The 16731-nt window shown below is 31.9% G+C and overlaps 4 protein-coding genes across 4 annotated transcripts; 2 read left to right on the forward strand and 2 right to left on the reverse strand.

Annotated features, from left to right (window-relative positions):
• Nucleotides 1–69: 69 nt before the first annotated feature.
• Nucleotides 70–1147, reverse strand: Tsp_08433 (putative DM DNA binding domain protein). Its single transcript, XM_003375393.1, has 4 exons — nt 1132–1147; nt 849–964; nt 369–791; nt 70–234 (listed from the first exon to the last, which is right to left on the reverse strand). Exons 1-4 carry the CDS (start codon nt 1145–1147, stop codon nt 70–72), a joined length of 720 nt encoding a protein of 239 aa, XP_003375441.1.
• A 4053-nt stretch (nt 1148–5200) lies between these two features.
• Tsp_08434 (conserved domain protein) lies at nt 5201–5762 on the forward strand. The gene is given in 3 exon segments (XM_003375394.1): nt 5201–5579; nt 5598–5622; nt 5651–5762. The coding sequence occupies 3 exon segments, from the start codon at nt 5201–5203 to the stop codon at nt 5760–5762; spliced, it is 516 nt and encodes a 171-aa protein (XP_003375442.1).
• A 463-nt stretch (nt 5763–6225) lies between these two features.
• Nucleotides 6226–6881, reverse strand: Tsp_08435 (hypothetical protein). Its single transcript, XM_003375395.1, has 4 exons — nt 6787–6881; nt 6489–6579; nt 6387–6449; nt 6226–6354 (listed from the first exon to the last, which is right to left on the reverse strand). Exons 1-4 carry the CDS (start codon nt 6879–6881, stop codon nt 6226–6228), a joined length of 378 nt encoding a protein of 125 aa, XP_003375443.1.
• A 6879-nt stretch (nt 6882–13760) lies between these two features.
• On the forward strand, nt 13761–14168 carry Tsp_08436 (putative palmitoyltransferase PFA3). Its single transcript, XM_003375396.1, has 2 exons — nt 13761–13872; nt 13981–14168. The coding sequence occupies exons 1-2, from the start codon at nt 13761–13763 to the stop codon at nt 14166–14168; spliced, it is 300 nt and encodes a 99-aa protein (XP_003375444.1).
• Nucleotides 14169–16731: the final 2563 nt, after the last annotated feature.

The raw sequence follows: 16731 nt of genomic DNA on the forward strand, positions 1-16731 counted from the left end.
CGCACGGTGTGCAATCGATATGCATATGTCTCCCCCCATCTATGCTATCTGTCTCTGTCGATATATATCTCACACAACCGCCGGCAGAACAGCCACAGCCTGCACATACCCATCCACATACTTCTTTTTATTAGTAAGAACAACAGCCGCCACCCACCCACTCAACAAACATGCCTGCATCCATCTCCGATGTGTATGCCCACCCGCCCCACACACACATGTAAGATGTATGTCCTATTTTTGTGTCTCTTCCCTTTCCATACCATTCCATACATACATATATATATATATATATATATATATATATATATATATATATATATATGTATGCAATGTATAGCATGAAAAGTGACAAACCAAAATAGGACATTCAACTTACATGTGGGTGTTGGCCGTGTTGGCATACCCATCGGAGATGGATGCTGCAATGTTGTTGGAGTCGGTGGCTGCTGTTGTTGTTGCTGATGATGATGATGATGTTGATGGTGATGTTGATGCTGTTGCTGTTGTTGCTGCTGTTGTTGTTGTGAAATATCTCCAGAAACAGATAGCATAGATGGTGGTGACATCAGCATTTCCATTGGACACCCACCGTTCGCCACCGTGCGCACAGACTGCACACTGGTGATAGAGGATGCGGTATCGTTTGCTAGAAGCATATTGAGCTTCTCATCGGATGTATCCGTTTGTGATCCGAAAATGACACTTCCGTTCTTTTGTTTCGCTTTTTGGCTCCTTCTCAGATGAATCTGACGAGCCATCACCGAGCGACGTTGAGTAACAAGTTGGCACTGTATACACATCCATTTTTAAAAAGTTTAAAATAAATAAAAAAAAAATAAACATACTTTATAGCACGCACACTCCTGATATGGGCAAACTTTTTTGTGACCTTTCAAAGGTGGTGGTTCCATGTGTCGTGCATGTACACCGCATCTTGCGCATTTTGGATTTCGTGATTTCCCTAGAACGAGAAAATTATTTTCACTATAGCTATTACAAAATTTGTGCATGAAATTATTAAAAAGTTGAATTAATATCAATGAAGATATAAGAGGAATGAAAACAGTCTACACAATACGACAAGGCAAATATCAACGAAATACAATAAAGTGAACATTTTCATTTAACCTACTATACACAACATGTTAGCAATATTCTCTTCAGCAAACAATAAGAAAATCATTTCGTGCGTGCTAAATCAAATAGTTTCCATTCACTTATGCAAATAAAATTATTTCTTATTTAAAAATAAAATAGAATTAAGCTATAAAAAAGAAAGATCTTGAAAGTCTTCAACAATATATATACATATATATGTATTTGAAAATGATTACTTAAATAACATTATAATAATTTTTTAATAAATAAATAATTTGCTGCTATTGAGAATTTTTGTTTCAATTTTGATTTAAAAATGACGATAATAAATAAAAAAGTTTTTCTTTGACTTCGAGTAAAAATCAGCAATTAGAAGCTACTACTGCTCTACTCCACCACTGCAAAGCCAGATGCCGCGGCTTTGAGTATGATTTATAAAAGTTTGCAGCATCAATATTCGAATGGCAACAATTTGACAGTTTCGAGAAAAGAATTATAGAAAAAGTGAACACGCCTTAAAATCTGCCTGCCTCGCATCTTATTCTCTCATTGTAATGCTTGTCGTATATCACACACACACACTTTGCCTGAGGGGGAAAGAGGGGTAGAGGGAGGGAGGGAGGTTATATTATTATTCATTTTTTTGGCTTTGTCAGCCCAATTATCCCTGAAATATCCAACCCAACCATGTGGAAAAGTTGCAACAACTGAACGGCTAGCCGCAAAAAGCGTTGCACAGAGAATAATTTTAAAAATTGATTTCAAATGTGCTCTTGTCAGCTCTTTGCAATTTTTTTTTCTCCCAAATTTCACATCTGAATTTTACGACGTGAATTTGGAACTTTTTTGTCCATTTTTCAAAAACACACGCGAACTCTATATTTAAATTTCGGACGTCAAAAATCAGCCGAGCTAATTCTGAATTCGAAGAAGAAACAAAAGCTAAGATGAAGCAGAAAAAAAAAGAAAAACACATACACAACAACAACAACAATAACACATGTGTGATAAATTGAAGCTGAAAAATTGCAACATGCAAATTTTTTTTTGATACATGAGCTGCTTGCTTGGTTGAATATACAAAACGTGAAGAAGAAGAAGAAATAATCAGAATAAAAGAATGAGAATAAATTTCAATATATTTTAAGCGAAATCAAATTCTACAGTATATCGAAGATAAAATCAAAACACGGTGGTTAAAAAAAATGCCTTTTTTTTCTTCTTTTTCTGCAACAGTAAACAAAATGTAAAAAAAATACAATTCAATAAAAAAGGAAAAAAAATAAAAACGAAAAAAGTATGCTTTTCACAGTTTGAAAATTTGAAATAAAAAAAAAGCTTTGAACAAAAATTTGAAATGAAACAATACTTTTGGAAATGATCATTTTTGCAATGGACATAAAAATTTATGAATTTCAAAAAAAAAATTCCGTTCACCAATTCACAGCAGTATTGGCCCAGTGGACTACTAAATTTAATTTTGTACATATTTAAAAAATTTGTACAATTATGTATATTTATATATATTGTCAAGTGATACTTTTTATATATAAATGAATAAATGTTTGATTGTATATAAAATTTATTATGATCATACAAAAAGTTCAAGATTTTCCCATTTATCCGCCTATTGTTGTCGGGATTTTGTTCTCAGAAAATGAATAAATTCAAAGAGAAATTGAAAAATATTTTGAGAGTGAATAATTATCATTGCCAGTAGAGCCGACGGCATTTCAATTGGAAAGTTCAACAATTTAAATAATAAATCAAAAGAGAAGAGATGAAGAAAAGCATGTGTCAAAGAAAAGAGAACAGCAGCAACTTCTTGGAAGCCGAAATGAAAAGAGAACGCCGAAATTGAACACAAAATGATGCTAATCGAATTGTGCACGTTGCAACAAAATAATTTGAAAATTGTCATTAATTTAAATTCAGAGATCGGGTGATTTTGTGATGAATATATAAAATATGCGGATTGATGTGAAAGATCAAAAAAAAATTTAAACCTAACTAACGAAAGCATCGTTGATATGAACTACTATTACGGCTTTGGGTTTTTCGAAATTTCCTGAAGGGAAATTTTCTCACAAATAGATCAGAAAATGAAAAATGTTAGCCCAACTGACGCATTGTCACCAACCATATATCCAAATAAATGTACTTTTAGCCGTAGTTTAAAAATAAATTACTACCATCATTTTGTTGTTATTAATCTGTGCCCATTTATTGAAAAAGCTTTAAAGTGTATATATATGAAGAAGAAGAAGCTAAAAGTGGCGTGCGAAAAATCTCCTACTTTTATTTCTCGCTATACAACTACTATTTTATTTAATGCTATATTGCAACACAACTGCTGCTGCTGCTTCTGCTTTTGCTGTTGTTGTTGCTGCTGCTGCTGTTGCATCGAATCTTTCTCGTGATGAGAAAAAAAAAAGAGAACAAAAGAAAAAAAAAGCTTCACCAAATGAATACCAAACTGCTGCTGCTGCTCAAAATTCTGATAACATTACACAAAAGTTAAGAAAATGTTTCTTTTCAAAAATGATTTTTTAAATTTAAAATAAAGAAAAAAAACATCTGCCTTCTCAGAATAATTTTCCATCAATTTATTATGCAGATCGTATTTTTATAAGTTGAAAATGTTAATTAGCTGTTTAAATAATATCGAATCAGAAATTGAAAAAAAAAGAGTAAATAAAATTATTAAACCAAATTTTACACATACATCACCTTTGCATAGAGACCTCGTTTAAATTAAATCGTTTGTTTAAATTGGAAACAATTACAGCAATAATTTTGTCATTTGAAAATAAAAAAGATCAATACTGAAAATTTAAACAATAATCTTTCGCTAAACCTAGTTGGAAAAGTTTCGGACATTTGTTTTAAAATTCCACTTTATACTTTTCACAATTTCGGTACATTGTAAAATTGAAACATTACATTAAACAACAACAGCTACTACTGCTACTATTACTGTTATCATCCATTGTGTCATTTCGAACAAAAATAATGTTTATAAAAACAAAAATGTTTAAAAAAAACTTATCATCTAAATCTCACAAACACATTGCAATGCTTTTGCTCTTCAACAGTGAAAATGTTTAAAAAAAATCTCGTTTTGGATTATTGTAATTTTGAAGAAAATTTCTGAGAAAGTTTTGAAGAAAACTTCTAGGAAACAAACGTAAACTATATACAATTGTTGATATTCATACATGTGTCATGTATAATTAATCTCTGCCAAATGTGCATGCAGTACACATAATTGAACAATGGACGAACGAAACTTCTCAAAGAAAGCGCCTTACTCTGTATTATATAAAACTCTAAACTGGAGCAAAGAATTATATTCTATTTTTGATAAAATTTAAAAACTTTCAATAATTACAACAAAAGTGGTGATGGAGTTTGGAAAAAACATTTTAAACATGCATGTTATAAATATATATTTGAATAAATTGAACAAAACAGCAAATTCAATTGCAAAATTAAATGAAGAAAAAACTGAAACAATTGTGACAAGTTTCGATTTAGCAAAATTACATAAAAAAGTTTCAGTTATTAAAAATATATGCTATGAAGAATCAGAATTGCAATGCAAATCTGATCCAATACACAGCACAGTTTGGCCACGTCAGCGTTGCTTCTCTTTTACAGGTTGGTTATTCTCGTTCGACAAGATGAATGTGACAATAAAAAATTAAATATTACATTTTTTCCCAATTATTGCCATTATTATCATTGTTGACGTCAATTATACACATTCACAACGTATATGCAAACAATACTCAGTGTGATTTGGAAAAGTGAGTAAGTAAAAAGCTAACTATCAATATGGCAGCTATGAAGCACCCACATTGTTCTTGTTATAATAAGAATAATCGAACTGCTTACTTTTGTGGGTGATTCGACCTGCCGCTTCACGGTCACTACCGTTTGATGAAGAGGATGAAGAACCAGGCTGTTGGGAGCGTTCACATTCGCTGTTGATTTCCCGATTAAGCATCTTGCGCCGTTCGACCAGCACGCACTGTACGCAAGTGCAACTGGCCCATTCGCAGAAACGTTTGTGCCCTTTTCTGGCAACCTCCTTGCCATGATTCAAGCAACGCTGACAATGGTAAGTACGCATTGGAGCTTTGACAGCCGGACGTTGGATGGGCGATGCGGGCGTGGTCATCAGCGCCGGCTGGGGCGGCGGAGCCGGCGCCTTGAAGTCGATCATCGTTGGGGTGGTGGTGGTGGTTGCCGTGGGACCGGCGGCGACAATCGACTGATCATAATGACAACGAGGTTCCATGCTAATTCGGCCACTGCCCCGGTCGGTATTGTTGCCTTCGACAACGTATGGCAAAGTACCGTCGGACGTGAAAAATGCGAAACTGGCCGCCGCCGCAGCCGCAGCCGCAGCCGCCGCCTGACGCCCACAGGCTTGTTGGCCAAAGAACAACGGCGAACTCGACGTCGAAGACACGGTTAGCTGTTGTATTCAGCTTCACCACAGCGGGATGTGGAAAAGTTGGAGATAGAAAAAAAAATTGACCAGACCCACGACCGGCGCTAATATGTCAGCACTGGATACCAGGCACACAACGCACAAGAGCAGACAACAGACAACAGCACGGTCACCGTCAAACTGCGAGAATGGTGAAGGCTAGAAAAAAAAAGCAAGCAAGAAAATGATAAAAATCACCACCTATCCCACCACGACCGCGGATCCAAACAGACGCGACTTGGAGGAAATTTCATTGGTCAACGAAATTGATTGGTTGGATCAACATTTTTCAACCGTATGGCCAGGCGGGCAACGAGCGAACAGCGACTGTTCTCAATCACCCTCTCTCCCTCTGTCGCTCGATCTCTGACCAGGCGAACTAACACAAATATATACGACCACGTCGACGTCAATTGGCAAATATCTTTCTCACCTATGGATTGTCCACTGACGGCTGGCCAAATTTTGCCATTATTACAAATGAATTATTTTATACAATAATAATCTGCATACACACACGTATACATACATATATATATGTGTGTAGGTAGATATGATTGATTGATTGTAAAGAAATCGAGAAAATTTACAATTCAAACAACCATTTTAAAAACGCTACATCGAATCTATATATATACTCGACGTCGACTATTATTATTATTAGTAGTATTAGTATTCGTTGCGCCGAATGAATCACAGACAATCTGTATGCAATTTGCGTTCCACATATGGCAAACACACACAACATACCAAAGCTTAAAAATTGAAAACACTGATAAAGAAAAACCAGATTCTCCAACTGACATTCAATATGCTGCACATTCAATTGAAGAAACAAATTCAGTCGAAGCTGCGATTATAAAAAAAAATATTTTTTAAATTACAGAACAATGATTGTTGTTGAATTAATCGTTGAAATTAGCATGTCTGTGCTCGTGTGATCAGGGTGGTAGTGTATGAATAAATGAAGAAATGATTTTCTGAAATAAATAAATGAATGTGATAATTTCAAAATTTACAACGAATAAAAAAAAAGAAGATATACCTGGCAAATAAGATGCATTACGTGCAACGTGAAACGATGAACCAATCATCTAGAAAATACATTATGCAGAATGAAATTTTCGAATGCTACCATTGAAGAAAAAGAGTTTTATGCAAATTTGAAAATACAAAAAATGAACAACACGACAAGTGTACATTTTGTAATATTGATGCTTTCCCACGGTTTGAATGCCGCTTGCCTGGGAAGGCGGCAGACGTTACGCGTGTGCGTGTGCATTTGAATTAATTTTCTGTTGATTTTGACGTCAATGAACGCACTAATTAAAGAAAGCAGTGGAGATTGAAAACGAGACTGAGAAAAAGAGGGAAAATGAAGAGAAACAGAGAAAGAGGGAGAGAGAGAGAAATACAAAGAATGAACGATGCATAATTTCACATCAATATGTGCAAATAATGCTTTTTTCAGCATCAAACGAACAAAAACAAAAAGTAAATAAAATTTGAAATTGCTTTGCAAAAGATAATTGAAAAAAAATACTCAACAAGTATTTAAATCAAATAAATTAATAACAAGATTGTTGAAATGGACAACGCACATATATATATATTCCTAATACAGTTGCTGGTGAATTTGAACATTTTGCTCCAGTTAATACACGCGGACATGTGTGAAGCGTCTCAAATCACATTATTTATTGTTTAATTATTTTTTCAACGGAAATTCCTTTCTTGTTTTTTTTAAATCAATACAGACGTACAAATATTACAGCAGCAGTGTATTAGTTGTGTGTATGTGTGTGTGTGTGTGGAAAAAGAAATATATTCATCAGCTTTCACATGTACACGAATACATTATTAGCTGAATATACAAAATATATCCATAGGTTGGGATGATGAAAAATAAAAAAAGAAAAAGCAAACACTGAATGAGATTTGGGAAAATGTTTGTGCTGGTCGTTTATGCTTTTCATACGCTTGTCGATTGGATTGCTGCAGCAAATTTTAATTGTTTCTCTTTTTCTCTGTTGCTATTATTGCTAAAGCTATGCTATATCTTAATCGAAATGTTCAATTTAATCAACATCACCACTCAGTATACATATGGATGTACAAAAATACATACATATATATTTGTGTGTGTGTGCAGACACGTAGGAGTGTATAATTTAATAAAGAGGCAATTTTTTTTCATTTTTCAAATGTGAAACAAAAAACCTAGAAGAAAATTAAACTGGATGTTGAAACAATAATTGTTTTCCTTCTTCTTCCAATAAAGTTGACCAACAATTGGATTAAATTTGTAAATTGAACACAATAGCTGGGAAAATTGTTCGAACAAAAATTGTAAAGTGAGAAATTTTTTCCCCTTTTCACCAAATTTACATAATAAAGCTCGAACGAATGAATGAATGAATGGAAAATGTATCAATCAATTTCCAGTGCAAGAGAAAGAGATGAAGCTTAAAAATAGTATGAAATTGTTGTTGATGCTGTGATTGCTTGGAAAAATTTTACATTTTTTTTGTTGTTATCTCCAAAAAAGAAAAGTCAAAAATAAATAAACACATAACCTGACTAGTGAACGGTTGCTAAATTTAGCTTTTCAGATAAATGGAAAAAGGGCCGTTGTGTAGAAGAGGAAGAGAAGGATGTAAAGAGAGGGGGGGGGAGTGAGGGAGGGGAAGGTGAAGAGGAGAAGATGGAGGAGGTTGAAAATGCAACTTTTCACTTGACGACGCTTTCAAAGAGCAGCCAACTGCATGCACTTCCATAAATCTCACAAAATTCCACTATTTTCCGCATTCAACGCGTGTGTTATACTGTTGTAAAATATATTTTCCTTGGAAAAAGCAAAGAAATGCGTCAGTTGACTCTTTAAGTAGAAAAAGTTTAAATTCAGATTTCCAACTGGAAACAATTTTCCTTTGCTTTATACATCTTTAAATATAAATATAAATATAAATTTGTGGGTGTGTGGTGTTGTGTGATTTTTTTTTTCTATCACACGCAAAATGTAATTGAAAATCTATTTTTGAATTTTTTTCATTGTTTCCATTCAACATTGTCACGGTTGAATGGGATGGGAAAAACTTGGATAAGAAAGCAAGAAAGAAAAAAAAAACAACAACAACAAAAATAGCAGCACTGCTAGCTAACATTCATTACATTTGAAGCCTGTTGTAAACTTACCATGCAACATTTTGATGCTTTTCTGAAACTTGCGTTTGAAAAAGTGGCAATTTTTGAAACAACAACCAACTGAACACATTTTATTATTAATAAAATAGTTGAAAAGTAGCATCTGCAAAAATTTGGGATGCAATTTTTTGAAATTATTATTATTCGATCCAAAATTTGAAATCAAACTGTTTAAACTACACATAAATCGACAATATTCATATTTAAAAAAATAAAAAAAAAGCTTTTTTTGTTTTTTTCAACCAGTATTTTCAACTTCCAGAAACAGAAACGAACAAGCAATTGAAACTGGCAATTAATTAACATTTTGATTATTTTTGTTTATTCAAAAAAAGGAACAGATGAATTTTTGTTGAAATTTAAAAATTAAAATTTTTATTAATATCATCAGTAGAATAAATTTCTTGAATAAATTATAAACAAATCATGCTTTGCTTTGCTTTTTGATTAACCATACAGCTTGTTAATTATTATCATCAAAACGGAAAACAAGCGTCTACAATTTTTGAACATGCTAAACTGGTTATGATAGAATTTATGAAAATTTCAACTGTGTAATTCAAATCGACAACTGAACAATAATATTCTAAAATTTTTTGTCATAAATATAATGAAATATAAAAAATTATCGTTGTAATTTATCTTATCTTATGTTGGTAGTAAAAATTATTTTCCATTACAGAATATGAATAATACAGCAATTTCACAACTACCTGATAAGATTTTTTTTTCAAAACTTCAGAAAAATATAAAAAAGCATCAATTTTATACATTTGACAGCTGTCATTATGAAAAGGTGATGTACAAGAAGAGAATGCACGGTTCAGGAACAAGTTCAAAATACTACAAGCACAACTGCCACTTATAAAGCTGTTTTTGCTTTCAATGAATAAAAAATCCAAAAAAATTATATTCATATGATAATAATTTGATGAATTTTTATGAATAAAGAGAAACAATGGTGAAGTGGAAAATTGTTGATGGTCATGGAAAAAAAAAAGCAAAATAGAGTTTTGCAACAAAACACACAACAGATAATGCAGATAAATGATGGAGAATTTTTCATAAATTTCTTTTTAAAATTAGATGCAATTTCGAATTCTAATTACAACGACAATTATCATGATCGCTGTCGACATAAATACAACGATAAATAACAATGAATGGTTGTTTTTCTCTTTATTTAAATTTCAATCGCAATTGTCTGCTTTTCATTTGAACATTAAGAGAGAAAGAGAGGAAGAGAAAGATGAGAAATTATTCAAATTTTTAATTAATCATTGAATGATGATTTGTGGAAATGAGCCTGAAGACAGAGAAACAAATAATGATCGCCAAAGGAAGTGAAAAGATATAAAAGACTTGTTTCGGCGCAAAAATGATCTATATCTAGCCGCTTCGACCTTCTTTATTTGCTTAAAATGAAACAAACTTTGACATGCAGAAGTGAAAAATCAGCCATCAACACCGCATTCGAATTTAAATGAATAAATATTTAATAAATTTTTAATGATCAAAAATTGTAAACTGCGACATTGTTCAATTTTTTATAACAAGTTATTTTCACATTTACACCAAATTATTTTCCATGAATATATATATATATATATTTATAGATGAAAGCGTGTAATCAAAGGGAAAATCAAAAATTGTTAATTTGCCGCCGTTGACAAAGATGGATAAGATGAAGAAATAAAAAATTAGCAGTCAAAATGCGGTGCTGTCAACGACGACGCTTCTTCCCTTTCTCAGTCAGTCAAGACAAGTCAAGTCACATCAACGCCCTTCATTTCCGCCCGAATGATCCAAATTTTATTGAAAAAAAAGAACACGACAAAATTTGTTAAATTTTAAAGTATATGTTAATTTAAAATTTAAATAAATAAATATTTATTTAAAAGAAAAACATACATTTTGATTTTTCTTAAAAAAATCATATATGGAGTGAGAGAGGAGAAGGAATAGAATGATTTTTATGTTATTGAATTCTCGACCCAGACAAGACAATTTCTTTGGGTATTGTTTAATCAAAAATTTAATTATCAGTTACATGACCATTACGGAACCATAGGAGCGAGCCGCTTTGGATCCAGATGAATTGATTTGATGATGATCATTTGAAAATATTCATACACACACACACACACACACAGAGCACATACAGTGAGGAGAAAAAAATTTTTCATTAAATTCAAACCAGGTAATATTTTTGATAAGCATAATAAAAATTGTTTACAACAACAAAATTAATATCCCAAATTTATGAATAAAAATATAAAATACTTACTTGACAATATTATTTAAATATGGAAAAACGACACCACACAGAGACAAACATGTATCGCTTCTGTTGTTCAAAAACATGGAAAAAGCAAGCAGACTGAGAGAGAGAGAGAAAAAAAAAATTTTAGCTTCCAATTTAGCATTTCTTCCAACATGCGGTTACTTTTTCTTCTTGCTTTGTTATTTTTTCATTTTTTTGCTATTTTGCTATTGAAGAAGAAGCATCTGCATCAGAAGCAGGTAAGCAAGTTGGTTGGTCGATCATCATGCATGTCTGCTGCTCTCCTCTGCTCAATTCAGATGATGATGGCAGCTACTAAACTACTACCACGATCGTTCTGCTAACGACAAGGTAAGCATGCGATAAGCTGCTTATCGCATAAACCGTAAGCTGACAGGGTGCAAGAAGTGCAAACAGAGAAAGAAGTCAGCAAGTGTGATTTTTCAAACCATACTGGCAACAAACAATAAACAGCATACTCAAACATAATTATTTCTCACACACACAATTTCATACAATACCCAAAAAATGATACATACATATTTATATATATATACACCTCATCCAGTGATGGTAAGCAAAATTGAAAAAACACTACACCACTTCCAGTAAATTTATGCAAATTTTTTAAAAAGATTACTGTAAAATCCAAAAAGAAAAAAACGTGATTTTAAATAATTTATTGTTCTTTCTTCACAAAATTAATATTTCAATTATATCAATAATTACAAAGAAAAATTTACAAGCAAAATTTCCCACTATTCTTTTTTCACCTTCTCCCAACCGACTCTACACCGTCTGCGCTGTTGTGTCCAATTTTGTTTACCGAAACCCAATCATTTTTCCACCACTCTGTACTTAAAAGCGTTACAACTGTCACAGAACGCTCAATTGTTTATTCAAAACAAAATTTCATATTTCAATTATACGTTTTTTCACTTTATTAATTATGTAAATGGGAGAAAAAAAACTTACAATTTCACGCGCATGCTATTCTTCTTTAATATTTTCATTTTCTTTATGTATACTTTTTTTTTTAATTAATATGAAATCGGCTTTCTCTTTTTTCTCTTATACTGGATAAGATCATATTTGAAAAAAAGAAAAGAAAATCCTAATCACTACTCATATTTCATTCGAACAGTTATTTGAAATCAATTTTCGCCAATTTAATAATATAATTTACAACACAGTATCGGTTAATTTTCATAATTGAAAAAACAGAAAAATACAGTTTCATTTTGAATCAAACACTGCTACTATCGGAAAAAAAAATTTACATAAATTTGAAAAGTCTCAGATAAGATAGGGGATGTTTTTTTCTTTTCTTTTCATGTAATTTTTTTTCTTGAAAAATTTTCTCATTTAACTTTCAATATCAAAATGATTTTTTATCAGTAAAAATGTTTTCATTCCACCGATTTCATTGTCAATATAATTAAACAGTACGAACAAAAAAAAAACAAATGAAAATTAAACTGATAATAGTTCAACATTTATTCTGCACAGACGATCCGTGGAATAAATAAGTTATTAGTTGTTGTTTTTTTCCATCATTTCAATTTGCATAAATTGTAGGAGCAAAATGAGATGAAGACCCTGGTGAAATGAAATGCAATACTGGAAAGGAGGAGAATGAAAAGAGACGAAAAAAAAAGAAAAGAGAAAGGCAAAATACCTTTGTTGAGTTTGAAAAACAATATTTTTTTCAATTCAAAGCTATATTCATTAGCTAATGTTTTTTTAGCATCAGCTATTCTCCACCTAGCGCATCTCATTTATTCAAAAATGAAAAATCAATAGCAAAAAATCAGCAAAAATCAATTGCAAGCAGCAGGCATGGATGAGATGAAAGTTACAAAAAAAGAAGAAGAAGAACCGACCGATCGACAACTGAATTTGCTGTTGTTGATCAGCAGAATTTGAAAAAATCAAAAAATTATAATAACTGCACTTATACATTTTGACCGTTGTTTCGAGAATGAAAAAAACATAAAAGCAAAATTTGACAAATGATATGAATGAGAATAAAATATAATTTTAAAAAAATAAAAAAAACCGACCAAAAAGCAAGCCGTCTAGAAAACAAACGACGCAGTTGTGTTCACTTGACATCTTTCCAGACAATTCAACCGTGAGGGTAATAAATTTCCCATCTTACACAGACACACACACACAGCAATATATAAATATACACCAGCCACCACCACCCTTTTGGTTTTCTTCTTCTCCTCTTTTTATTTCAATAAATGAAAAGTTTTCATATTTAACAATAACAACAAAATATAAACAAATACGGTTTGTTTTTTTTCCACTCGACAGTATTCCAATAACATAAAACAAAAGAAGGAAAAGATTACTGTATTTTTGTTTTTTGTTTTTTATGTATTCGAAAAAAAATTATATGTATATATATATATATCAATGTATATTGATTATTGATATGCCGCAAAGTTGAAAACATTTCAAACACGCAGCAGACGAGGCAAAAAAAACAACGATCAAAAATTATTGCTACGCATACTATGTGGAAAATCATCTAGAAAAAAATTGAAAATCACCAAATTGTTATCCAAAATCGAACTTCTATACAATTGGTTAGTTTGATTGGGCCGGTTGATCAATAAATGAATAAATAAAACGAGGCAATTTGCTTGGAATGGAAAAGTTTTGATGGTCAGTTGGAGAAAGAAAAGATTTTCGATTCGACAAATTAATGTGCAATCAAATTGGTCACCGGCGGCAATTGGAGGGGGGGGAGATCGTCGATCACGTTTGGTCAAAAGTTGGTACGGTGCAATTTCAAAAATTCCCAACGTCAAAAAAGCAAAATACACAACTTCATCATCCAACATATCTTGCAATTGATAAATTTAAATTTGTTTGTTTTGAGATTTTCACAACGTTGATATTTTGCCACAATTGCATGAAGCGATTCAACTGATGTTTGGGTCAATTTCAAATCATAAATTGTACACGGTAGATATTCAATTCAAAAGTGAATTAATTTTACGATATCAATTGAAAAAGGACAAAAAAATTGAAAATATTATTCGAAAAATTGAACAACCAAAATTGTGAAGAAAAACCGTATGAAATTTCGTATGAGAAGAAAAACCAAACAGAAAAAAAAAGCATATTATTATCTATTCCAGCATTTTGAAATAAATAAATCATTGGAAAAGTGCAAACATCACCGATAACGTGAAACTTTTTGTCTGATCAAGGTAGTGAGAAGAATCAACATGGAACAGAAGAAATCAATAACAGTTTCATCATTGTCTAAGCAATCTTTGCCTGCATGCCCGCAACTGGGCAATGTATCTTGCCATTGAGACGGCCCAAAAATAGCTGAAAGCATGCAATTTTGAACTTCCTCTTAAAATGCCTAATTATCAACTCCACCCATGCCTAATATATTCTACGACGACGACAATTCTATTCTACTAATATTGTACAACTATTTTTCACCTACAAAATATCTCCTACTTTACACCCGTCTGTCAGTCAGTCAGTTTGTCTGTCTGTCTGTCTGTCTGTCTAGGCAATAATTTATTGTAATTTTTTTTTGTTTCATTTGCCCAAATTAGTAATTTTAAAACAAGTAACCGAAACACGAAATTATTCAACAATGTTCAACAGGTATTATTTCATATATTGAAAAGAAGTAATAAAAATTGATTAATTGTTAATAATCATGTCAAAACTGATTATCAATTTACAACGACTAGATCTGATTATATGATCATCTACTTTAAAAACTCCAAAATTTCAATCGGATTACACATGAAAAAAAACACCTCATATATATAATTTTTACGTTGATGAAATTTGCACAACTTATATGTATGGATGTTTTTGTGAAAGAAAACAATCACCTCAACATGTTGTATGAATGTTAAATTTTGCCAAATTGTGTACATTGCATAAAGTTTTTTTTATGGAGAATGTAAAATTGAGAATTAATAAAAAAAATTTGCTTACTCAATTTTTGTCGAGATGCAACATGTAGATGTACGGATAGAAGAGTATAATAATGATGATGATGATGATGATGGCACTGAGAGTGAATTGGAGAAAGATGAGATGCAAGTTTACGATCGGTATTCGACCTCCGTGGCACCACAGGCGGGCGTGCAGGGCTTCTTGACACCCAATTGCAACCGGCAACCAGTCCTGTCACAAAGAACGATCAGACGATTTAGCCTACAAAAAGGCCGTCAATTTACGCGCTTAATTTATGGTCTATGCTCTCATCGGCTAGCAAATGAATAGAGAAGGAATTTTTGAATTTATGGAAAATTTAGAAAATAAACAAATAAACAAAAAGAAACTGCCAAGCTGGGAGGAGATATTTTCCCACGATCATTTTATCCACTGCACAGACGTTTCATAGAGTCGTCGTCTGCTTGTGTGAATCTTCTTCTTCTTCTTCGAGATGTTCATTTTTTTTGCTACCTTGCAATTCATTCAGGATACATACAACCCACGCGTCTGACTGAGATCTTGCTGACTAATGACCACCACTGCCCATAGGATATTTAAACATCCGGAAATGTAAAAAGCCGACAGATTATTTATTCTGAAGATTCTTCTTAAAGAGACAGAGACAGAGACAGAGGGGAAAAAAGGGAAAAAAGGAAAGCAGAAATCAATAGTGCTGCAACTGCGACGTTTACAGCGTCACATTGGCAAGAGCAAAGGCAAAAAAAATTAAAATAACATGAACAGTTAATTGTCCATCTAATGAAACCGTTGAACGCGTGTTGAATATCAACTTGATTCCAAAAGTCACAGAGAAAGAAAGAGAGAGAAAAAAAACCCCAAACCATATACAAAATAAAGTCTCCAAAGGGAAAAATTATTGAAGAAAAGAAAAAAACAATGTGAAAATGCATTTATTTATTTATTTATTTATTGTTTTTTTCAATCATTGAAAAATGATTTATATATAAATTTTCATAAAATGATTCAATATATGAAAAAATTTGCTGTTTTTCCTTTTGTCTTTGAATGTGAATTGAATATTATTTTCGTTAAAAATTTTCCAATGACAATTCATTATGTGAAAAAATTTTCATTTTGACCGTGATTGGAATCGGATAAATATATACGTGTCGTAGGAAAAAAAAAGAAAATAGCAACGATCGTTGAAATTAGAAAAAAAAATCATAATTAACCGGCAGAAATTAAGTTCAATTTTCTGTGAATTAAAGTGAAAATGAAGGAAAAAATAAAAGATAATTTGTGAATTATTGGACAAAGAGAAAAATTGTTGCTTCTTGTAGAAAAAAAAGATCTCTCAGTTGAGATGAAAGAAAAAAAATTAATAATAAAATTACAAACCATTCAATTGAATTTTTTGTGTTTGATATTTTTTCTTGACTAACAATATAAAAGTGCAAAGAACAAAAAAAGAAAACTACATCCGAGACACACAGTTCATCCGTTGTTGAGTGGAAATTATTATTTAAAAAGACATACCGGGCACGCAAAAGTATATTGATAAACGATGTTCGTCTCGTTCGAGGTAAACTTCTTCCATTCTTCAAAAAAGGAAACGCAAATTTTGAACATTTTTCATTGTTCAGAAAAAAAACAGTTTTTGCAATTAATCTTTCCCAACAACAATTGTACAGTAAGA

Source organism: Trichinella spiralis (genome assembly GCF_000181795.1).
Source record: "Trichinella spiralis strain ISS 195 chromosome Unknown Scfld5, whole genome shotgun sequence".
NCBI lineage: Eukaryota > Metazoa > Nematoda > Enoplea > Trichinellida > Trichinellidae > Trichinella > Trichinella spiralis.